Source organism: Crocodylus porosus, unplaced genomic scaffold, assembly GCF_001723895.1.
Source record: "Crocodylus porosus isolate Cpor-Errol unplaced genomic scaffold, CroPor_comp1, whole genome shotgun sequence".
Taxonomy (NCBI): Eukaryota; Metazoa; Chordata; order Crocodylia; family Crocodylidae; genus Crocodylus; species Crocodylus porosus.
This window is the reverse complement of record NW_017728904.1, coordinates 85,831-107,459: the sequence shown is the minus strand read 5'-3', so window position 1 is coordinate 107,459 and position 21,629 is coordinate 85,831. Positions and strand designations below refer to the sequence as shown.

Here is a 21,629-nt window from a genome sequence, read left to right as displayed (position 1 = left end):
CTCTTGAAGTGTGGCGCCCAGAACTGGACGCAGTACTCCAGCTGCGGCCTGACCAGTGCCGCATAGAGGGGGAGGATCACCTCCCTGGACTTGCTCGAGATGCATCTGTGGATGCATGACAGGGTACGGTTGGCCTGGCCCAGCCAGGATCATCCGTTGTGCCAAAGGCGTCGAGCCGTTCCTTCCCGTTACCACTACATGGCTGTGTTGGGAGAGGGTTTTGGGCCAGCAGGGCTTTGATAATGGAGTTGGTTTACCGTGTTTGGGGCAGCCGGTGCAGGGCAGCAGCAGGGAAGTGGCCCAGTGAATTCCAGAGATCTAGATCTTGGAGGAGCTGCTGTTTGAGAGGGTGGGGAAGGCTTGGGATTTAGCACCTGGGAGGGGCCCAGGTATGTGCGAGGAGGGGATTTAGTTAACTCAGCTGGTGAAGCAGGAAGTAAAGCCTGGCCAGCTACCAGCCTGGCTCATGGCCTGTTTCTATGCCCTTCCACCAGAAATGGATGGATGTGGATTTGTGAGGTCATGGACTCGGAGCACCTTGGCCGCTCCCTACTGCAAGCCCAGACCCTGCTGGGGAGGAGCAGACCCCTGAGGCAGGCTGCACCCATAGCCCATCACCTTCCCTGCCCCCAGGCTGGGCTGGGCAGGGGTGCTGGGCTGGGCAGCTGCCATGGCTCTGCTCCCAGTGTGCTGGTTGCAGATAAGGGTGCAAGTATGGCTGCCCCACTGCCACCTCCAGCACTGTTGCTCATCCCAGAGCTGTGGCAGCACCGAGCCGAGCCCACTGGAGCACCAGTTCAAGTGCTGGCAGTGCTTGTTACTATGCAACTTGCTGCTAATCAGTTCTAACAGGCCCTGTTGTGCCTGGGAGTGAAGGCCCCTCTCTGCTGAGAGGTGGGGTTCAGCCTGATACCTGGCCAGAGCTTCTGGCTCAGCTCGCCCTGCTCCAGCCGTCACTGTGCCTGGTGCTTTCTGGCTCGTGATGCACTTGGAGTTGTGGGATCCCATAGGTGATGGCCTCGGGGCTGCCCAGCAGCAGCTGCTCCTTGTTTCGGGGCACACAGCCTCCCCAAATGGGTCCCTCCCCCCCACGGGCTGATCACAGAGCAGCCCCCTGCATCGACACATCTCACACCCGACACATCTCGCCTCCCTGCCCTACATGTCTTGGAAGCCAGGCACAAGGAGCCAGACAACAGCTGGTGATGGAGGGGGTGGACAGGGCCTGTCAGGTGCCTACAGGAAGCCAGTTGTCCACAGAGGTGTTGGCTTTGACCCCCTGGTACAGCGCAGCACCAGGATGCTGTGCAGAGCCTGGCGACACAGGGAGCCAGCACCAATACCCCTGACCATGGTGATACTTGGCCAAGACGCATGGCACTTGCCTCCTCTCAGAGCAGGGCTGACTGCCATGAGCCTTTTTCAGGTTCGGATGGAGGAGAAGCTGGGGTCACGAGGCCTCCAGCCTGGTGGGAGTGGGCTTGAGGCTGGAAGTAATGACTGACTCCAGCAGTCCCATGTTTGGGGGCAGCTGGCAGGACACGCAGGGCAGGGCTGGGAGTCGGCACCTCCGTGGTCCTGTTCCTGCTGTTGCCCCTCAGGGGTGAGTACCGCGTGCATAGATGGCCAAAGGGCCTGGGCTGCTGCTGCAGTAGCAGCTGATGGCAGTGTCCCCTCTTCCCCACAGAGAGTGGGTGCTCAAGAGTAGTATCCTGATTGCCATGGCAGTGTACACTTACCTGCGGCTCATCGTGGACCATCATGGCACCCCACAGCTCCTGGCCCTGCGCCAGAAGGAGGTGGACTTCTGCATCACCCTGCTCCGGGAACGGGTAAGGAACATGGGACGGGGACAGGGCTGGGGATGGCTCCATTTCCGACATGACTCTCGTTGGCATATGTTCCTCCCACTGTGGCGTGGAGCACGGATCCCAGGGAGTGAGATGGCCAGGCTCTCCAAGCCAGTGGTGCATGGGTGAGGGGGGCAGGGAAAGCCAGGTGGCTGCTGAACTGCGTGCCCCCACCGGCTCCTTTAGGGTATGTTCCCCACATCCAAGCTGTGGACTGAGGGACTGGAAATTCCCCCGCTCCTTGCTGCCTGTCTTACCCCATCCCAGGGCCCAGATGGTCCCAATCAGCTGGTATCTGCCCTTGCAAGAAATTGCAGAAAGAGTGTGGGGCCAGGGGGCATCTCCTGCCACCCCCCATCCCTGCCCCATGGAGAGGTCACTGCCTTCTTGGGACCCCAGCACGTTCCTGCAGTGCCACTGGCTTGTCTTGGTTCCACGGGCACTAGCCACTCTCCGCAGCAGGGAGGGGGCCAGCCCTTGAGCAGCGCCCCAGCTCAGTGCCACTTCCCCTCCCCTCCTGAAAGAGCAGATGTCAAGTACAGAGCTTCAGAGATAAAACGGCAGCTCCATGCCTAGTTGTTTGCTCTGTAGTGGAGGCCGTTTTAAAATAGCCGCTGACCTCCCTCCCCCATCCCCCTGACAGCAGCTCCCCCTCTGCCACCGCCACCTTCAAACAGAGTGGCTGCGCCTGGGGCAGGGGCCCGCCGGGCAAGGACTGAATCATCCAGGGCTGCCGCCGCACTTGGGAACGGGATGTTCTCCCCCCTCCACCCGCATCCCCTGTTCCTCCCCCCCAACCCTGTAGCAGGTGAACAGTGCACTCGCTTCTCTTCCCCCAAGTTCATGGACTGCTTCATGATTGGGCGGGACCTGGTGAGGCTCTTGCAGAACGTTGCTAGGATACCGGAGTTCGAGCAGCTCTGGAAGGACATCATCCACAACCCGCAGGCCCTGAGTGCCCAGTTCACAGGTAGGTGAGGCGAGGCCTAGCTTGGGAGTCCCATTCCCCGCCCCCCCTGCCCTGCTCAGGGACCAGGACAGGGGGCTTTCTTGCAGGGCTAGCTCCAGACGTGACCTACAGACCAAAGCCCACCTCTAGGGCTTGCCCTGGGGCCAGGGTCTGCACGCAGCCCCACCCCCCCACCCCACCCTGCCCTGCAGAGGAGCCAGATGGCAGCACCATGAGGTTGGGAACAAGAGCTTGTTCCCCTGGCTCAGGTGGGGGGCTCTGAACGCAGAGGGTCTCAAATGTGTGTCAGGCCATGGCACGAAGCTGGGTGGGAGGTACAGCACCTGGGATGTCCTGAAGGAGACTGTTTCCTTGTCCGCATGTCTCAACAAGACGGTCACAGGTCTAGCTGCTGGTAGGGCTGAGCCTTGGCCTTGGCCATGCAGAGGGGAGCCCTCTGCCCAGGCTGAGACCTCGCAAGGCTCCTGAATGAGGCTGGGGCTGCACGGCCTCTCATGTCATGAGGGCCCCATACTCCGCTCCTCAGCAGAGCGCTGCTTTCGGCACCAGCCGGCCCACATCTCCATGTAGGACCCAGGCTTAAGACTCCCTTTGTTGTAATGGCTTGAGCTGAAAGCTAATATTGGAGCGAGGCCCTGGTGCTGGGCAGGCCAGAGCCCTCCAGCTGCTCTGACAGAGCTCCCTTAAGCAGAACACATCGGGGCCAGGGACTTCTGTCGAAACCTCCCTGTGCAGATTCCCCACTCCCTGGAACCGCACAGTGGGAACACGCTGTGCCCAAGTCCTGCACAGGCTGGCAAGGAACAGCCCTGGCAGAGAGCCCTGCATGTGATCCCCTGGGATTTTAAATCTGTATCAATTATTCACTGCTTCGGAGGCCAGCACCTCATTTTCCATCTGCTAACAAGCTTTCCAGAGCAGAGCTTAAAAGTGCTGCCCCAACATCTCTTGGGCTCTGAGTTAATGCTTCCTCGAGCCCTTTGTTTGCACTGGGGCAGGCTCAGATATTGGTCTCATAACGAAGAATTAACCTGCGTGGCCCACGGACAGCCCCTCCCCTGATGTCCGCAGCCCCTGCAAAAGCTGGTAGCTGCTCAGCTGCTTTCCCATGGGGGAGGGTGGGCCGCGGAGGAGCAGGGGCCCTTGTGCTCTGGGGCTTCCAGCCCTGCCTAGCCCATCAGGAGTGGTGTAACTTCCTGTACTGTCCCCATGCATGGGGGAACCAGGCTTGAGGTTTTCTTTCTCCCCAGGTTCACCTGGGCACGCTAGAGGAGAGGGACAGGCTACAACTAGATCTGGATAGGTTACAGGGGTGGGCAGATGAGAACAGGATGAGTTTCAATACTGACGAGTGCAAGATACTGCACCTGGGGAGGAAGAACCAGCAACATACCTACAGGCTGGGGAACTTCCTTCTCATCAGCGCAGGGGATTCCAAGATCCTTTTCTGCATTATTGATTCTAAGATGAACATGGGCTGCCAATGTGATGAGGCAGTCAGGAAGGCTAATTGCACCTTGTCTTGCATCCATAGATGCATCACATGCAGGTCCAAGGAGGTGATCCTCCCCTTCTATGTGACATTGGTCAGGCCACAGTTGGAGTACTGTGTCCAGTTTTGGGGGCCACACTTCAGGAGGGATGTGGACAGCATCAGAAGGGTCCAGAGGAGGGCCACTCGCATGATCGGGGGCAGCAGGGCAGACCCTATGAAGAGAGGCTATGGGACCTGAACCTGTTCAGCCTCCACAAGAGAAAGCTGAGAGGGGATCTGGTGGCCATCTGTAAACTGGCCAAGGGGGACCAGCAGACCATGGGAGAGTCCCTGTTCCCCCAAGCACTACCAGGAGTAACAAGGAATAACAGCCATAAGTTGATGAAGAGTAGATTCAGGCTAGATTTCAGGAGGTGCTACTTCACAGTCAGGGCGTCTAGGATCTGGAACCAACTTCCAAGGGAAGTGGTGCTCGCTCCTACCCTGGGGGTCTTCAAAAGAAGGCTAGGTAGACACCTACCCAGGGTCATTTGACCCCAGCATCCTTTCCTGCCCACGGCAGGGGGTCGGACTTGATGATCTGCTCAGGTCCCTTCTGGCCCTACCAACTATGAAATGTAGACGCACCGTGCTGTGCCCAGAGGACCCAAGCAGCCAGAGCCTGGTGAGACAGGGTCTCCTGTTTGCCCTGGGGGAAGCATTTCACTTGGCTCAGTCGGTCGGTCGGTCTCTGCCCTTTGACCTGCCTGGGCTCTCTGTTGGAGCCCAGAAGCCTTTGGGCCTGGGTTTTTAACTCCGCTGCTTAGTGTAAGTCCAGACTGTGACAGTTTTAACCTTGGCTTCCACTAGCTGCAAAGCTACAACTCAGCAGCAAGATATGGCATGAGGGTCACTTTAACCATGATCCATTCTTGGGAAAGACAAATGACTGAGCAGTATGGTGCATGCCGCTGCCCATGGGCAGGTGAAGCACTGCCCTGGGGCTCCCTGGCAAAGGGTGGCTTCTCCCCCCCAGTGACAGTCCCCTCCGCACTGTGGGACCAGCCAAGCACAGACCTCAGTTCTCCCTTCCCCAGGTGTCCTGCAGCTCCTGCAGTCGAGGACGTCTCGCAAGTTCCTGGCCTGTCGGCTCACCCCCGACATGGAGACCAAGTTGCTCTTCATGACCTCCCGGGTAAGGAGGACCCCCATCTGCAGGGAGATGGGACCCAGGCCCCCAGGGAGAGCGGCCCTGTGTGATCTTCCTGGCTGCAGCACAGCTGGAGAGGAGCAGGCCCAGCAAAGCTGGGTACTGGGGCTCCCAGTGAGACATGCATGTCCCAGTGACACAGTAGCACTTCCCTCCCTCCCTGCAGGTGCGGTTTGGGCAGCAGAAGCGGTACCAAGACTGGTTCCAGCGGCAGTACCTGTCCACCCCAGACAGCCAGTCGCTGCGGTGTGACCTTATCCGCTACATCTGTGGCGTAGTCCACCCATCCAACGAGGTGCTCAGCTCTGACATTCTGCCACGCTGGGCCATCATCGGCTGGCTGCTCACCACCTGCACGGTGAGTGGGGCCAGGCCATGGGAGCTGCGGCTCTTTAACTCCAATTCTTCCTGCTGCAAACAGCCCATCTTTGTCAGCTGGCACTTGTGGGTCATGCCTGCTGGGAGGCGGTGTAGCATCTGCCTGGTGCTGCCTCTCCTTCCAGCCCCCTTGCAGTACCCTGGCCCTCTCACCTTCCTGGAGTGGCCTGCCCTGCACAAGTGAAGGCAGACCTGTCCCCTGGGTTGACAGGCCAAAGGCAGGGATGGGTGGGGGGGCAGACTGTCCTGTCATCCAGTCAGGCACCTCTCTGCTGGTGATAATAACCCAGAGGACAGGCACCTGGGAGCTGGTAACGAAACCCAAGAGTTCCCACTCCCAGGCCCATCCCTTTTGAAGCCAGGCCATGGCCGAGTGCAGAAGTGGGGGTGGGGGAGACGTGCAGCCAGGGCCAGGGCACTCACATGGCTTCTCACCCTGTCCTAGTCCAACGTTGCAGCTTCCAATGCCAAACTCGCCCTGTTCTATGACTGGCTCTTCTTCAGCCCTGAGAAGGACAGCATCATGAACATCGGTATGGGGGGGGCACAGAGTGGGACCATCCCCAGCTCAGTCGTTAGCATGGGGGTTGGAGGTGGTGGCTGAGTGGCGGTTTGGCCATGTGGAGCCTGTCATGGGGTGGGGGAGAATGGGATTGGGCAGCAGCTCTCCCTGGGGCAGGAGGCCAGGATGCACTGGGGTGGAAAGGGAGTTTCTCCTGGGCCTGGCCTTGCCCTTCTAGGGCCGTGTGTGTGATGGGGCCACCTGCTCTCTGCCTTCTAGAGCCTGCCATCCTGGTGATGCACCACTCCATGAAACCCCACCCTGCCATCACAGCCACACTGCTGGACTTCTTGTGCCGGGTAAGTAGCAGCATCACCCCCATTGCTAGGTCTGGGAGGAGCTGTGATAGGCTCCAAGCCCTTCGGGTAGGAAAGTGCCCTGCAGCTCAGCCCTAGAACCCTGCCCTGCCCCCCAACATGCCCCCACCTTCTGCCTGAATTGTCAGGGCTTATACCCCCTGTCCAAACTCTCAAACCCCATCAGACCCAAAGCTGCTCCCTCACTGAACCGGGACAGTCAGGAGGCTGCCAGCCTTGAGCCTGAAGTGCCTGTCATTTGTGGATGCAGCTCCAGGGAGCACGTGTGCACCAGACTTCTCAGCTCCAAAAATAAGCCCTGTGTTACGAATGCCAGTAGGGGAAAGGGGCTGGGGCCTCCACATGGCTCCTTCAATGTGACATGCAACATCTGGCCTTGATGTGTCCCTCCCAGGCGAGCAGCATGTCATTGCAACATCCTCTGCTTGGGGCCGGATTCTGCCTCCGAACAGGGGGATCCCTTCCTGAACTGGGGGGCCCACCACGATAGGGGAAAGGGTGTGGCACCCCTGGCCATGGGAACACGTAGTTGTGGCACATGCAGTTCTGGTAGCACAGTTCTGGGGAGGGCTGGGGTGCTCTGGAAGGGTGGGGGCTCTGCAGGGGTAAGCGGGGTTGCATCACTCCTTTGCAGAGCACGCAGCGCGCCCAGTTTCTCCCCCGGGTGCTGATTCCAGGAACAGCTCATTGGAACGGCTCCTGGCTCCTCCTGATCAGAGAACTAGGCCCAAGGTTCTGGCATGGCCCCGGAGCCCAGGGAGCCATCCTGGCCCCTTGCAGCCCAGCACAAGGAGGGGCTGGGTGCGTGGGAGCAGCCTGGGTCCTCATACGCAGCCTGGGGTGCTGAAGTCAATCTACACCCATCACTAACACTGCCTCTCTTCCCTTGCAGATCATTCCCAACTTCTACCCCCCACTGGAGGCCCATGTCCGGCAAGGCGTCTTCAACTCCCTCACACACATCGTGGAGAAACGTGTCCTTGCGTAAGCTGGCCCTGGGTTCCAGATGTTCCCAGCCCCCATCCACAGCTCTGCCTGGGCTCCAGCCCCCCAGGGCCTAGCAGACCCCCTTCCCCACCCCCACCTCTGAGCAGCATCCCACTGTTTCTTTACCTTGGGGGCTTTTGGTGCAGGCCAGCCCCAAGTACTTTTGGTGCAGGCCAGCCCCAAGTGCCCCCAGCAGCTTTCTGGCTGCCCTCTCTCTTCACAAAACCAATCAGGAGGGTGTCCAGAGGTCGGGGCTGCCTCCAGGCACCAGAGCTCAGGGCGTAGCAGAAAGGCGTTGGTCAGACAGTCTTTGTTCTGCACCAAGCCTGATGCTTCTCTGGACACAGGTGCCAGGATTCTGCCCTCAGTGGAAGGAGGGGTCACTGGGGGATCTGGCCTGGCACGTGGGCAGAACAGGGAAAAGCACCTGCACATGGTCCTGCTCACCCCATCTTAATCCCCGTCAGGCACCTGGCTCCCCTGTTTGACAACCCCAAGCTGGACAAGGAGCTCCGGGCTATGCTGAGGGAGAAGTTCCCTGAGTTCTGCAGCTCACCCTCGCCTCCCATCGAAGGTGCGTGTCAGCAGGGCACCCAGTGCTTTGGAGGCCATGGCTCCTGCTAGCTGCCCCTGGCTCCCTGAATGAACCAAGAGCCAGGGGAGGGCATCACACCAGCTGAGGGGCAGACCACAGAGCTCAGCCAAGCTGGAGGCTCTGTGTTTTCACACCTGTGCATCGCAGGCCCGATGTCCAGCCCAGATCTGGCTATGGAGCAGTTGGGGCACTAGCAGGAGCCTGCTTCCCTCCTGCCCCTCAGCTGCTGCCAGCTGTCTGGCCGCAGGCAAGGGGAAGAAGTGGCAGGATGCTGCTGGCCTGGAGTACATGGTGCCATGGGCTGGTGGAGCTCCAGGGCACTTCCAGGGCTGGTGATAGTTTGGTGTCTCCCCCTTAGCCCTAGCCATTCTGGGCAGGGTCACTTGCTGTCATGGCAGCTCCCCTAGTTGGTCTCCTGCTCCCCTTTTCCCCTGGGGGAGGCTGCCCATGGCCCATGGAAACCTGCCCTGCCCTGCCCTGTTCCCAGCTGTGGGGACCACACAAGTGCACTGACTCCTTGGCCCAATTCTTGCAGTCAAAATCGAGGAGCCGGTTTCCATGGAAATGGACAATCACATGTCTGACAAGGATGACAGTTGCTATGACAATGCAGAGGCGGCCTTCAGTGATGACGAGGAGGACTTGAACAGCAAAGGTGAGGTGGCCGGCGCGGCGCAGTTCAGCCCTGCTCAGCCGGCGTCAGCTAGCTCCTCAGTGCCACTAGATTTACCCAGCACGATTAGCTGTGAAACCTCCCAAAGGAGCCAGGCAGAGGGAGCACACTGGGAGCACAGTTCCCAGAATGCTGCATCTTCCCAGGCAGCTTCAGGGCCTGTGCAGCTCTGTCCTGCAAGGGGACGGCACTTGTCCAGAGCTCTGCAGCCACCAACTGCTGCCCCAGGACCTACTGCCATGGGGAGAGCAGCTTGGGCCACGTCTCTCTGGATAGCTACTTCCAAGGTGGCCCTTCCTTAGCTGCAGGAGATTCCCATGCTGCCCCCCAGTCTGGCTCATGGGTCCACCTAGGTTTCCAACTCTCCTGGGACCCATAGATGACAAGCCTATCTCATGTGCCCGATTTGGCTGGGGGGTTTCCCGGCAGCAGCAGTACAGACTGGCTGGGCTCTGAACAGGCACTGTTCATGACATTTGGGCCTCATGCACTCAGTGAGCTTGCAGTCAGGCGCTATGAGAAGTTAGGTCTTGGCCCCTGAGACGCCTGGCCTGTCTGCAGTTGGAATTTCTGCTTTTGGGCGCTGCAGACCCATGGGAGCCTCAGTATGTTGACCCGTCCCTTCAGCTTCTGACATGCATCCCGCTGTGAAACAGCTGTGGGGGCTTCAAGTGCCCTGGCTGGGGGTCATCTGGGCTGGGGAGGGATTTGAGAAGCAGCATTTGCCTAGGGTACTGGGCCCAGAGGAGTGACCAGGACCCCGAGGCCACATGCCTGGGAGGGCAGGAGGCTTGAGAATAGGGCCAGTCACCTTGAGCAGATGTGTGCACGCAGCTCCTGAAGGACCTGTCTCTAGGATGCTACAGCAATGGCAACAGAGAGAGGAGGCATGGTGGTAGGGTCCTGAGTCTTGAAACAAGAGGGTCCCTGGCCTAGCAGCCCTGCTCCAAGCCTCTTCCCCAGTCGGAGGTCCAGAGTCTGTACAGATCTCAGGGTCCATCTCCCAGGACACCTGGTACTTGCAGACCTATCGCTCAGGCTGCCCAGCTGAGTCATCCATTCCCCTCTCTCCAGGGAAGAAGCGAGAGTTCCGGTTCCACCCAATCAAAGAGACCATCGTCGAGGAGCCTGTCGACATCACGCCCTTCCTGGACCAGCTGGACGAGTCTTTGAAGGACAAAGTCGTGTTGCTGCAGAAGGGCAGGTGGGCATTGCTGAAGGACTCACACTCCCACCTCTTCCCCTCGCCACTCATTCACCAGGTGCTCGGGGTGCAGCTGCCCACCCCAGATCCCCAGCACTGGAGACTGGCTCAGAAATGCTCATGGACAGATCTGTGACTGTGAGGTGCCCAGGCAGACTGTCTCCTGCCACCAGTCTGCCCCGGCCCCTCACAGATGGGCGCCTTTGGGGGTCTCTGTCCCTGGAACAAGTGCTGGCAAGGGGGCAGCGCTCCGTGTCATCCTGCCCACAGCCTGCTCCTCCCACCCTCCTTGGAGCAACCCAGCCTTTGCAGCTGCACCCAAGCCTTAGTGACTGGTGAGAGACGGGCCATGCCAGCCTGGTGGGCTTCTCCTAATGGCAGCGCCTGCCTGAGAGGAGCTGGCTGGTCGCCCTCCCTGTGCCTTAGACACCTTGGGCTGAAGGGGTGCCACAGGTCCCCTGGAGCTCTCCATAGTCTCTTCTTCTATCCTTGACCTTGGACTCACCCTGCCCCATGGCACCGCAGGCTACAGCAATCAATGCCCATGTAGCTGTCCATGCATTTCATCTCCTGCTTGAGTCACTTAATTAGTTTGCTGTACGTGCGTCCCCGGAGCAGCGAGCACCAGGTGCTGCATCAGCCCAGCGCGTGTTTGGGCCTCTCCTTCCCGTAAGCACTGCCTCATCCGCGCCCCCCACCAGCTCTCAGGCCCTCTGCACTCCCAGGCCGAGCCAGCTCAGCACAAAGTGCTATTGTCCCCGCGCTCAGTATCTCCCTGCATAACTTGGATTTCCTTTTGTTGTTGTGCTTCAGCGACACGGAAGCTCAGTGTGAGGTCATGCAGGAAATCGTGGATCAAGTCCTGGAGGTAATGACTGGGACCCGAAAGCCACGTTCCCACCCAGCGCAGGACCCCAGTGCGGCTGTGCCAGCCTGCTTGGGAGGGGGCCTGAGCAGAGACCAGCCTGTACTGGGCCAGAACCAGGGCTACATTCACAGTCTTCATTAAAACCCTGTCACTGGGTGAGGGGGAACTGGGAGCCAGAGGCTTGGCAGCTCCCAAAATGCTGCAGCCCCAAGTGTCTGCTAAGTGCCCGTCTCGCTGGCAACCAGCTGTGACAGCAGCTCTCTTCACTGTGCTATAGCAACGGCGATTACCGAGGGGGTGGAGAGGGGCTCTTCTCTGGAGCCATCAGGCACAGGCCTAGGAGCCGTGGCCTCAAGCTGCAGCAGGGGAAACAGGTTGGAGATGAGGTAGAACTTCCTGCCCCTGGGGATGGTCAGGCATTGGAACAGGCTGCCCTGAGCAGTGGGGGAAATTTCCAAGAGCAGGTGGACAGACACATGGCTGAGATAGTTTAGTTGAGGATGATCCTGCCTTGATCAGGGGGCTGGACTAGATGTGGTCTTGTGGGGTCCCATCCAGCTCTGCTCTCCTGGGAACAGAGTGAGCCCAGGTCCCAGCCACACGGTGCCACGTTCTAGGCTGGGCACAACCTTCTGCTCAAATCCAGGTCGGGTGGTAGAACAACTTCCCCTTCTCATCCTTTCTCCACCAGGAGGACTTTGACTCCGAGCAGCTCTCGGTGCTGGCTTCCTGCCTGCAGGAGCTCTTCAAGGCACACTTCCGCGGGGAGGTTTTGCCAGAGGAAATCACAGAAGAGTAAGGAGGGCTGTCCTCTCTCTCCCATCCCTCCATGCCGAGAGTCGGGTTTCCACCATTTCCTGCACCCTGGCACGTGGGAAGCTTGCGTAGTCTGGCCCAGGGAAGCTGTGGAGCAGTAGGGACCGATGTCCTGCTGAGGCAGGCAGCTGGAGGATACAGCCTCCAGTGAAACCATCCGTTCCTTCCCTACTTCTTAGCATGTGGGAAGTGAGAGCAGGGGCACTCATTGCCTAGGGAGCTCCTGGGGGCTCCCATGTCCAAGTGCCCTGCTGTTTTGGTCCCCAGGGCAGTGTCCAGCCTTGGTGCACAGGGGAAGTGGGGCAGACACTTGCTGGGGATGCTGAGGGTCTGTTCCACAGAGCTGGGCCCCAGGAGCTGCTGACCACAAGCAGCTGGGACCTGTCTGACCTGGCGCTTTTCCCGCAGGTCTCTGGAGGAGTCGGTGGGGAAGCCGCTTTACCTAATATTTAGGTATGTGGGTGAGAGCTTGGACCCGTACTGATGGGATGGAAGTGAGGAGTGCTTTGGGTGCCCCCACATGCTCACTGCAGGCTGCCTCAGCTCCATTCTGGTCCCTCTTTCTCTGCTGACATGTGGCCTCAGCAGAGCATGCCACACACCAGGGGCTACCTGCCAAGGATGCCTCAGGTCAGGGGCACCAGGGCCAAGCCCTCAGCTCTGTCCCCACAAGCCTCTGTGACAGCTGGGTCCTGAAAGTGTCTTGGGGGGGCTTACCTGGAGCCCATCGCCTGCCCTGTGACTCTGCATAGCCCCAGCCCATGGATTCCTGGCTCCTGAGGCTGCTTGCTGGGAGGTGCATCCTGGCGTCTGCTGCTTCTGGAGGCTCCAGGAGGGGACATCAGACTGGCCAGAGATGCCCTGAGTTGCTTGTATCCACTGGTCCCCTCTCTCCTGGCTGCACAGGACACTCCTGTCTGAGCCCATGTACCAGGCACTGGCCTGTCTGAGATCCATGGTGGCATTCTCCCCTATCTCCCTCTCCCCAATACCCTTCAAGGAATCTCTGCCAGATGCAGGAAGACAACAGCGGCTTCTCCCTACTGCTGGATCTCCTATCCGAGCTCTACCAGAAGCAGCCCAAGATCGGCTACCATCTCCTCTACTACCTGAAAGCCAGGTAGGCCTATGCGGGCAGCAGGGCCTGGCACTGGGGGCAGTCAGGCTGCAGCTGGGACTTGGTCAGAACAGGACATGTGGGTGTTAGCACTGCCCATCGAGCATGGGCTGGGGGAAGTGTTCAGTGTCCTGGCACTGGCTGGCATGGTGCCTGTTAGCCAGCACTCACGCCAGCCCCTGCCCCTTGCAGCAAAGCAGCTGCCGGAAAGATGAACCTGTACGAGTCCTTCGCCCAGGCCACGCAGCTGGGGGACCTGCACACGTGCCTCATGATGGACATGAAAGCTTGCCAGGAGGATGATGTGCGGCTACTGTGCTACCTCACCCCCTCCATATACACAGAGGTAAGAGCCTGGCCTGCTCCATTTGGTTGCCTGGGACTGGGGTCTCTGCCTAGAGGCACAGGCCCCGCTGGTCCCAGCCCTGGCCCCTGGGGCATTCCTCAGCTGCTGCCTCAACTTCCCTTCCATTCCTGCCACAGCGAGAACTTGTTATGTCCTAAGTCAAAAGCCTTGTGCAGTGCGAAGCCGGCTGTCCAGGGCTCAGAGAGGGCTGTGCTCACTAGCTGCTGTGTTCTGGGGGCCAGAGAAAGCAGCAAGGGAGGGGGCGTGCAAGGAAACCCTTGGGTTAATGAACATCTCATGGCCTCCATCTGGAGGCAGCTTGGAGCAGCCCACCTGCCTGCTGGGCCCCATGTGGTGCCCCATTGCAGAGCATGCTCCAAGGGGAGGGGGAGGGCCCCTGCCCATGCCTCAGCCCACGGCTGCACCATAGGGCTCAGGGATTAGGGCTCCCATGATTCAACATGATCTTGGGTGGAGCTGCTGTTCCCTCTCCCTTGCCAGGAAGTTGACAGGCTCAGCTCTCACCTCCAACCCCTCATGGACTCACTCCAGCCAGGCCCTGGGAGGGGTGGCATGGGCTGGTGTCCAGTGGCCGTCCCAATCTGCCAGCTTCATGCCCTTCGAAAGCCTGCAATGGTTGTGGCATTGTGCAGCGCAAAGAGCGGGCTCCCCCGGCCTTCTCCCCATGCACTAGCTGAGGGGAGCAGCCACAAATCCATGAGTGCTGCCTGCAGCCAGCTGGGGCAGGGTTGAGTGCAACAGGAGACGTAGCATTGCAGGTCGGCCTTGGGCAGTAGCTCCTGGCTGAGAGCAGTGGTCAGCTCTGGCCCAGGTCCCTCGCAGAGTGTTGCTATTCCCACTCCCATGGGCAGGGCAGGCCAAGGCCTGGGGGCCAGGTTCGAGGGGCTGCCATGCTTCTAGCCAGCCCTGCCTGTGTATCATACCCCTACCCCACCTCTCCGCCCCATTCCCTGCAGCTTCCTGCAACTACATGCAGCCCAGGAGCTTTCAGCCAAATTTGCAGCTATAGGGGAAGCATGGGCTTGGCTCCAGGGGTGCCTGGCCCAGCTGACTTCTACCCCATGTGAAACAGCCCCCTTTCCACTGCTGCTGTGTCCACAACACCAGAATTAACGTGGGCCGTGCTGCAGGAGAACCCTTGGCACTGGGCAGGGTTTCCAGCACCACAGGCACACTTGCCAGCTCCAGCCTCACGAAAAACAAGCGGGTTTGCTCAGGGCTGGGTAGGTTGTAAGGGAGGGCCATTGTAGAGCTCAACACAGCGCACACACAGAGCGGCAGCAGCATCTTGCTGGATGTTGTTGGAGAGCTTGTGTGGCCTTGGACACAGACCGACGGGGCCAGCTCCACTCTCCCAGCCGTCCCCTCCTGAGCCTCACTCTGAACTTGGACTCTTCCAGTTCCCAGATGAGACCCTGCGAAGCGGGGAGCTGCTGAACATGATTGTGGCTGTCATCGACTCTGCCCAGGTGAGCGGGCAGCTCAGTGTCCCCTGCAGGGTGAGCAGGGCACAGAGCCCTGGCAAGACCCTCCTGGCAGGGGCTGCACTGCTAAGTTGCCATGACGCCAGCCAGAGGGACCCAAAAATAGCTGACGGGAATGTGGCAGGTGCTCGGAGCCAGGCGCCAAGCTCTGCTCTGTCTGGGCACGATGTGCTGATAACCCCTGGCTTGCCCTGTTTACCCAGCCTGGGCTGGAAGCAGTCCCAGGCATGCATGCTCTCAGCCGGCCCCTCCTTTCCTAGTGTCTTTCTGGGATTGGGGTTGGGCCCAAGTTGCGGGGGGCGCCCTGACAGCCTCCCCTCACCTCCACACTGCTCAGTCACCACCCACAGGGCACAGGCTTGGGCTGTTCCTGGTACAGCATTTCCTTTCCCCTCCCGCATCCACTCTGTCCATCTCTTCCGCTCATTTGTCCCTGCTGGCTTCATCTTTTTCCCTGCCGTGTTCTGGCCATGAGGCCAGTGGTTCCCCCTGCCCACAGGGTGCAAAGGAGGTCTGGCCTCCCCCCAGCTGGCAGCTTGTGCACCACTCTGAGCCAGCTCCTGGAAACAGCCACAGGGCATCATGTACTTCCATCCCCCCTCCAGCCTTCCCAGAGCCTGGGGCAGGGGCTGGTTCACAGCTGGACATCCCTGCTCCTAGGCTTATGCCTTGCTTGCGACCTCAGTGCTAACCGAAGCACTTGGTCCCGGCTGGGTGCCTGGCCTGGCAGCCTGCACTTCAGATGGGCAGCCAGGATCCAGATGCCATGTGGTCGCTCCCTCCATGGCTGGGCAGCACCCTGGCCCTGCTGCATGCTGTGCACTACTCTCCCACCCCTGCCAGCCTGGTGTTGATGTGTGAAGCTGTTAAGCTCTGTATCTGCTTGCCTCTGACAGCTGCATCACCCCCAGCTCCAGCTGCTCTGATTTACAAGCCACCTGCAGCTGGCTGGAGGGAGGAGGTACAGCTCCCTGCAGCCTCCTGCTCGCACGGGGCCCTGCTCTACAGGGTGGGCAGCACTTGCCATGCTAGGCCTCTGTCTGAGCTGTTTGCCTGGCAAGCTGCGAACCCTGGGGCATGGAGCCACTCCCCACTGCTCACCCATGGCACTCTGCCTTCCAGCTGCAGGAGCTGGTGTGCCATGTGATGATGGGTAACCTGGTGATGTTCCGGAAGGATTCAGTGCTCAACATCCTGAGTGAGTAATGCCGCGTGCCGCAGGGGAGGGGGCAGCGCCAGCCCTGCCCAGCAGCCTCCAGGCACCAACTGCTGGCTGCAGGTCCCAGCTGGACCCAAAGGCCCGATGGGAATGGGGCTTTCTGTGCCCTGAAGCCACATGGGGTACTAGCATAGGCCGGGAGAGCCACAAGGACTGCCCAGGGGCTGGTACTGGGGGCTGGGCACCACATCATCTACCTTAGTTTGGGGCTGGCAGTTCTTTCCCCACTGCAGAGACAGGATGCTCTGGCCCCATGATAACAAAGGTTTAATTGCCTTTGACTGGCAATTAACTCTCAAGCCACCAGCCTCATGCTCCTAAAATCTGCCTAGTAGAGCTGGCAGGCAGCACATGTATGGCATTGGCTGTCATTCCCTGGGCATGGGAAAGGGCCTGGGTTTTGGGGGTGCAGCTTCTCAGTCCATGCTTGTTGGTGCACACCGCCAAGCCAGGCTTGGCCATCTGAGACAGCATGGGGGGCTGGGCATGAAGAGGTTAACAGGCCTGTGGCTCCCAGTCCTGTGTCAGATGCTGTGGGGCTGGGGCTGCACCACACAGCCAGCTCTGAGCAGTACGCCAGCTCAGGGATTAACAAACCTCGTTAATGCCCTTCCCCTGAGCCCTTGCAGCTGCCCACACCCATGCCAGCAATGGGGCTCTGGTGCCACCTGTCAGCTGCCAGAATCCTGTCTGTTCTGCCAAGGCACAGTGCTGGCAGCTGTACAGAAACCAGCCCACTGCAGCAGCGAGGCATCCACACTCGGATGTTCAGGCATCCCCAACACCCCCATGCTGCCCCAAGAGGCTACGAGTAGTTAGGGGGCAGCTGCTGGGCCCAGCAGAGGGCATCAGGCTCGGCCCCATGCCCCTCTGCTCCATAAGCAGCTGCCAGCAGAGCCGGGGCAGCATGCCTGGCCAGAGGCAGCGCCTGGTGCAGGAAGACAGCTGGCTGGAGCTGGGTATGGGCTTAGGGCCACCTGCAAAGGCCTTGCTTCCTCTGTGGCAGCTGGAGATGGGCAGGATTGAGGGACCTCAGCAGCACTGGAGGGGGAGGCAGGGGCCTGGGGCTGGGCTGGCAGGACCCTGTGGGGTAGAAGTGGGGAGCATGGGGGAGACCTGGGGCCTGCAGGGCAGGAGAGGGTGGATCAGTAGCTTGCCAACTCTTCCCCCCCTCCCCCCACTGGCCCATCATCTGCCCAGCTTCTTGGCAGGGCTAATTGAAGAAAGTACCTGGCACTTCCCCTCCCAGCCTGGCCAGGTCAGGCACCCCTGATGGGCTCTCTGCTCCCCTCTAGTTCAGAGCCTGGACTGGGAGACATTTGAGCAGTACTGCACCTGGCAGCTCTTCCTGGCACACAGCATCCCCCTGGAGACCATCATCCCCATCCTGCAGCACCTCAAGTACAAAGGTGAGCCATCTCGGGGCAGCCTCTGGCCTGGGTGTGGGCAAGCCTCCATGTGGTAGCAGGCCAGATGGGGACTGGGTGGGGACCAATTGGTGACCCCACTTTCCTTTGCAGAGCACCCGGAGGCACTGTCTTGTTTGCTGCTGCAACTGAGGCGAGAGAAGTAGGTGTCTGGGGCTGCGTGGGGTGGGGGAACCTGGGGGGCTCTGGCAGCTGAGCCACCATGACCACTGCTCCTCCAGCTTGTTAATCCGGCATCGAGCGGTGACATGGCTGGTGCGATTCGTGTCCCAGCAGCATACAACTCCACACAGATGCTGTCGGCAAACAAGTTGCCGCCTGTGCTGGGCCCCCCAGTCGGCACAAGGCAAATGTCCCAGGCTGCGTGGTCACGGCTGGGCATGTGGGTGCTGGTGGGTTGGGATCAGACTCCACGCAGCTCCACCATTCCCATGCCCTCCTCTGGGGCCAAGGCTGCGTGGCTGGATGGCGCCATGTGCGCAGGCCTGGGTGGGGCCAAGGGCAGTGCAGACCCCAGGGCCTGGGGTCTCTAGGCAGCCTCATGGGCAGGATGGGGGGCAGGGGCTCAGTCCTGGCCCACCACAGCCTCTCCTTTACCCCTCTGCCCCTCTTGCAGGCCTAGTGAGGAGATGGTGAAGATGGTGCTGAGCCGGCCCTGCCACCCTGACGACCAGTTCACCACTAGCATCCTGCGGCACTGGTGCATCAAACACGATGACCTGCTGGCCGAGCACATTAAGTCCCTGCTTATCAAGAACAACAGCCTCCCGCGCAAGCGCCAGAGGTGGGGGCAGGCAGGGGGCAGGAGAGCCGGCAGTGGACTGGGCCCAAGCCTCTCCTTCCACTCTGGCTCTGGGTCAGAGGAACGTGCTGGTGGCAGGAGGGGGCTGCCCATCACCAACCAAAAACTTGCCAGCACAGGCAAGGGGATGCGGAGGGGGGCACAGGCACATTAGGGTCCCTTGTGCTTTGCCCACATCCATGGGGTGGGGTCTCAGCATCCTGGATCACAGCAGCCCCCTCCACCCAGGCCCAAGGGCTGATCACCTACCCCCAGGTGCAGCCAGACCAGGGGGAGCCCTGAGCAGGGGCAGCACCCGCCTTGCCCCCCCACCCCTGCTACCTCCCACAGCGGAGGCGAAGCCAAGAGAGAGGCTATCGCCATAGCAATAAATAATGGACCGCAGGGAGCATGTGCCATAAACAGAGTACCTCCTTCCCCGGTGGCACATGGGGACCCTTGTGTCCCATTCCTGGCTGCGTCACCTCAGGGCTCCCCTCCCTGGGGTGCCAGGAAAGGGGTCCAGCCAGTGCCAGGTGTGGGAGCTGGACCCAGTGCTGTTGGGAGACTCCTGACTGAAGCAAAATCCTCAGCTTCACTGGAGCCTGTGGCCTGGGCGCTCGGAGGCCCGTGCCCCCATCCACTATGTCAGCCCTGGTCTAAGCCCCTTCCCCACATGGCTCTGCAGGACACAGGCAGCTGGCATGGCACACTGGGTTTCCTGGAGCACAGGGGCCATCTAGCGTCCAGGGGAAGCCTGGCAGTCCCGAGCTGTGCGCCATCTCCCGGCACAAGGAAGGGTTGTTGACCGAGCCCTGGCACGTTGCTGGCGGCGCCTGGGCTTGGCCTGGACCCTGCTGTGCTGGGCACAGGGCCAAGGCCACCCCCTCCTCCTCCACGTCATCTCATTGCTGGCTCTTCTGCACTCCGGCACGTGTCCAAAGCTAATCCCTGCTAATGAGCATGTGGCTGCCAGAGTCCCGCTGGGCTGGTGGAAGGGGTCTCTGCGGGGATGTGGCCCTGGCCCCGGGCACTGATGTGGCGCCCTCTCTGTCCCAGCTTGCGCAGCTCCAGCAGCAAACTGGCCCAGCTGACCCTGGAGCAGATCCTGGAGCACCTGGACAACCTCCGGCTCAACCTGACCAACACCAAGCAGAACTGTGCGTACCAGGGGCCTGTGCAGAGCCCAAGCTCAGGGAGGGGGTGCCTGGGGAGGGGGTAGGTTTGGGTCTGCTGCTGTGCTTGGAGCACTGAGGCTGGAGCGGGGTCTGTGGGGTCAGGGCTGCATCTCAGCCCAGCAGTAGCACCAGGATGGTTGGGCCTTGCACTCGGGATCAGGGCCTTTCCATCCATCCACTGCTGAGCTGCACCAGCCGGAAGCTGGGAGAGACTCAAGGGGCCACAGGCTGGAGCTCCCCCTCCCTGTCCCTCAGTGCCTCCTCTCCCTGCCCCCAGCACCAGTCTGGTGGGACTTGGCTCCTGTGGGGCCTCAGGGCACCTCAGCAGCCTGTGTCTGCCAGACAGGAGGATGCTGAGGCCAGGGGGAAAGGGATGATCAGGCGCTAGAGCTGGGCTGGGGGGTGTTTCTGACTGGCCCAGCATGTAGGGGTGGTTGGGGGTGGCTTGAGGAGTGCTGGCGGGTGCCAGGCTCTGACCAGCGTGTCTGCTTCCGGCAGTTTTCAGCCAGACGCCTATCCTGCAGGCGCTGCAGCACGTCCAGGCCAGCTGTGATGAGGCCCACAAGATGAAGTGAGTGCACTGCGCCGCCCGCCCAAGGGTTTCTACCTCAGCCCCCTGCCCTCAGCTTCGGAGGAGGCCGGGGGCCTGTCCCCACATGGCTGCGGTCCCTGGCAGGCGGCTCCTGCCACCTCATGCTGTGACACTAGAGGGCAGCAGGCAGGAGTCTGAGGGAAGACCTTTGGTAGAGGGGGTTTAGGGTCTCCCTGCCCCATGGCAGGGGCTCTAGCAGCCCCTCAGTCACGTCCCGTCTAGGGCATCAGCAGCAGGTAGACAGAGCTGGGGACTATGTGGTGCTGACTGACTTAGCAGGGGAGCAGGGTGCTCAGCCCCCAATGCTAGTGCTCATCCACTCTGTCCCGGCAGGTTCAGCGACCTCTTCTCCCTGGCGGAGGAATATGAGGACTCTTCCAGCAAACCACCCAAGAGCCGCCGGAAAGCCACCCTGTCCAGCCCACGCAGCCGCAAGAATGCAGCGCAGCCCGCCAACAACGAGGAGGAGTCGGCCTCCAGCAGTGCCTCGGTGAGAGTGGCCCCCTCGCGCTCCCGCCCCACACTCGATCGGGGCAGGCAGCGGGAGCACAGAGCCACCGGCTGGGACCGTTGGCCCCCATGGCGCCCAGGGAGACGGGCTGCAACGCGCCGTCAGGGCTGGGGTGCGCCCCATGGGGGTCCCTGGCCTCCCAAGTGGTGAGGGAGGGGGCTGCCTTGCTCGGCTCTGAGCACATAGGACGGCCTGGTTGGCCTTACGCTGACGCCCTCCCGCTCCCCTTGGCAGGAGGAAGAGGACACCAAGCCCAAACCTACCAAGAGGAAACGAAAAGGCTCGTCAGCCGTTGGCTCAGACAGTGACTAAGGTCCCTGCAGCCCTGTGCTGGCAGCAGCCCGCCAGGGGCCTGGAGCGGCACGAGCCACAGCCTGGAAGGCAGCACGGGCAGCTCTTGTCTCCGCGCCCCCCCATGCTGCACTGGGAGGGCACCTGCCGGCCTGCAGCCGCTGCCACTTTTAACCCTTTTTAACCACGGAGCTGGGGTAGGGGCTGGCACCACTGCCGCTCTCCGGGCGTGGGGCCCCTCCCTGTCTGCCTCCAGCTCCAGCCCCAGGGGCCCCATCAGGCGCCGCAGCCGCGGCAGAAATGGGCAGGGGCTCCGGCACTATCAGATGCCCCCTATTTTCATACGAAGACTGTAAATAAATGCTGAGACTCGCCTGTCCTGCTGTCCCGTGCCCGCCTGCAGCTGCCCTCTCTGTGGCCAGCCCGGCCACCCCGTGGGCCCCAGCACTGGGTCTGAAGGGCCTGGCACCCACCCTGGGGCATTTTTAAGTGCTTTTAAAAGACTGATAATTATTATGTCCCCTTTGGTACCTGGGGGGGGAGGCTGCCCCTGCCCTATGCACCCCCCCACCCACACATTTTCCCCCCCGTGGGGTCACAAGCCCTCGGCCCTCCTAGGTCTCTGTGCCCCCTTCCCTCTGCTGCTGCTGGGCCCCTGCCCCCCGTGCTGGGCACTGTGGCTTTGGCCCTGGGTGCCCCCTTGCTCTGTATGCCCCTGGCCCTGCCAGGGGGGACTGAGCTTGACCTGCAGCTCGCCC

The 21,629-nt window shown here is 60.9% G+C and overlaps 1 protein-coding gene across 1 annotated transcript in view; it reads left to right on the top strand.

Moving 5' to 3' along the window:
* The window catches only part of INTS3 (integrator complex subunit 3), a 35,053-nt gene extending 13,807 nt beyond the window's left edge, over nt 1-21,246 (top strand). The window contains exons 8-31 of the mRNA XM_019556718.1: nt 1,688-1,832; nt 2,691-2,820; nt 5,392-5,489; nt 5,671-5,862; nt 6,328-6,415; nt 6,664-6,743; nt 7,654-7,745; nt 8,216-8,322; nt 8,879-8,998; nt 10,091-10,220; nt 11,034-11,088; nt 11,780-11,883; nt 12,313-12,357; nt 12,905-13,024; nt 13,214-13,367; nt 14,789-14,857; nt 15,995-16,070; nt 17,387-17,500; nt 17,612-17,660; nt 18,135-18,302; nt 19,359-19,459; nt 19,976-20,048; nt 20,403-20,559; nt 20,815-21,246. Coding sequence (XP_019412263.1) covers nt 1,688-1,832; nt 2,691-2,820; nt 5,392-5,489; nt 5,671-5,862; nt 6,328-6,415; nt 6,664-6,743; nt 7,654-7,745; nt 8,216-8,322; nt 8,879-8,998; nt 10,091-10,220; nt 11,034-11,088; nt 11,780-11,883; nt 12,313-12,357; nt 12,905-13,024; nt 13,214-13,367; nt 14,789-14,857; nt 15,995-16,070; nt 17,387-17,500; nt 17,612-17,660; nt 18,135-18,302; nt 19,359-19,459; nt 19,976-20,048; nt 20,403-20,559; nt 20,815-20,892 — 2,545 coding nt within the window. The 3' untranslated portion in view covers nt 20,893-21,246. The remainder of the gene's footprint in view (nt 1-1,687; nt 1,833-2,690; nt 2,821-5,391; nt 5,490-5,670; nt 5,863-6,327; nt 6,416-6,663; nt 6,744-7,653; nt 7,746-8,215; nt 8,323-8,878; nt 8,999-10,090; nt 10,221-11,033; nt 11,089-11,779; nt 11,884-12,312; nt 12,358-12,904; nt 13,025-13,213; nt 13,368-14,788; nt 14,858-15,994; nt 16,071-17,386; nt 17,501-17,611; nt 17,661-18,134; nt 18,303-19,358; nt 19,460-19,975; nt 20,049-20,402; nt 20,560-20,814) is intronic.
* The last annotated feature ends 383 nt before the right edge of the window (nt 21,247-21,629 follow it).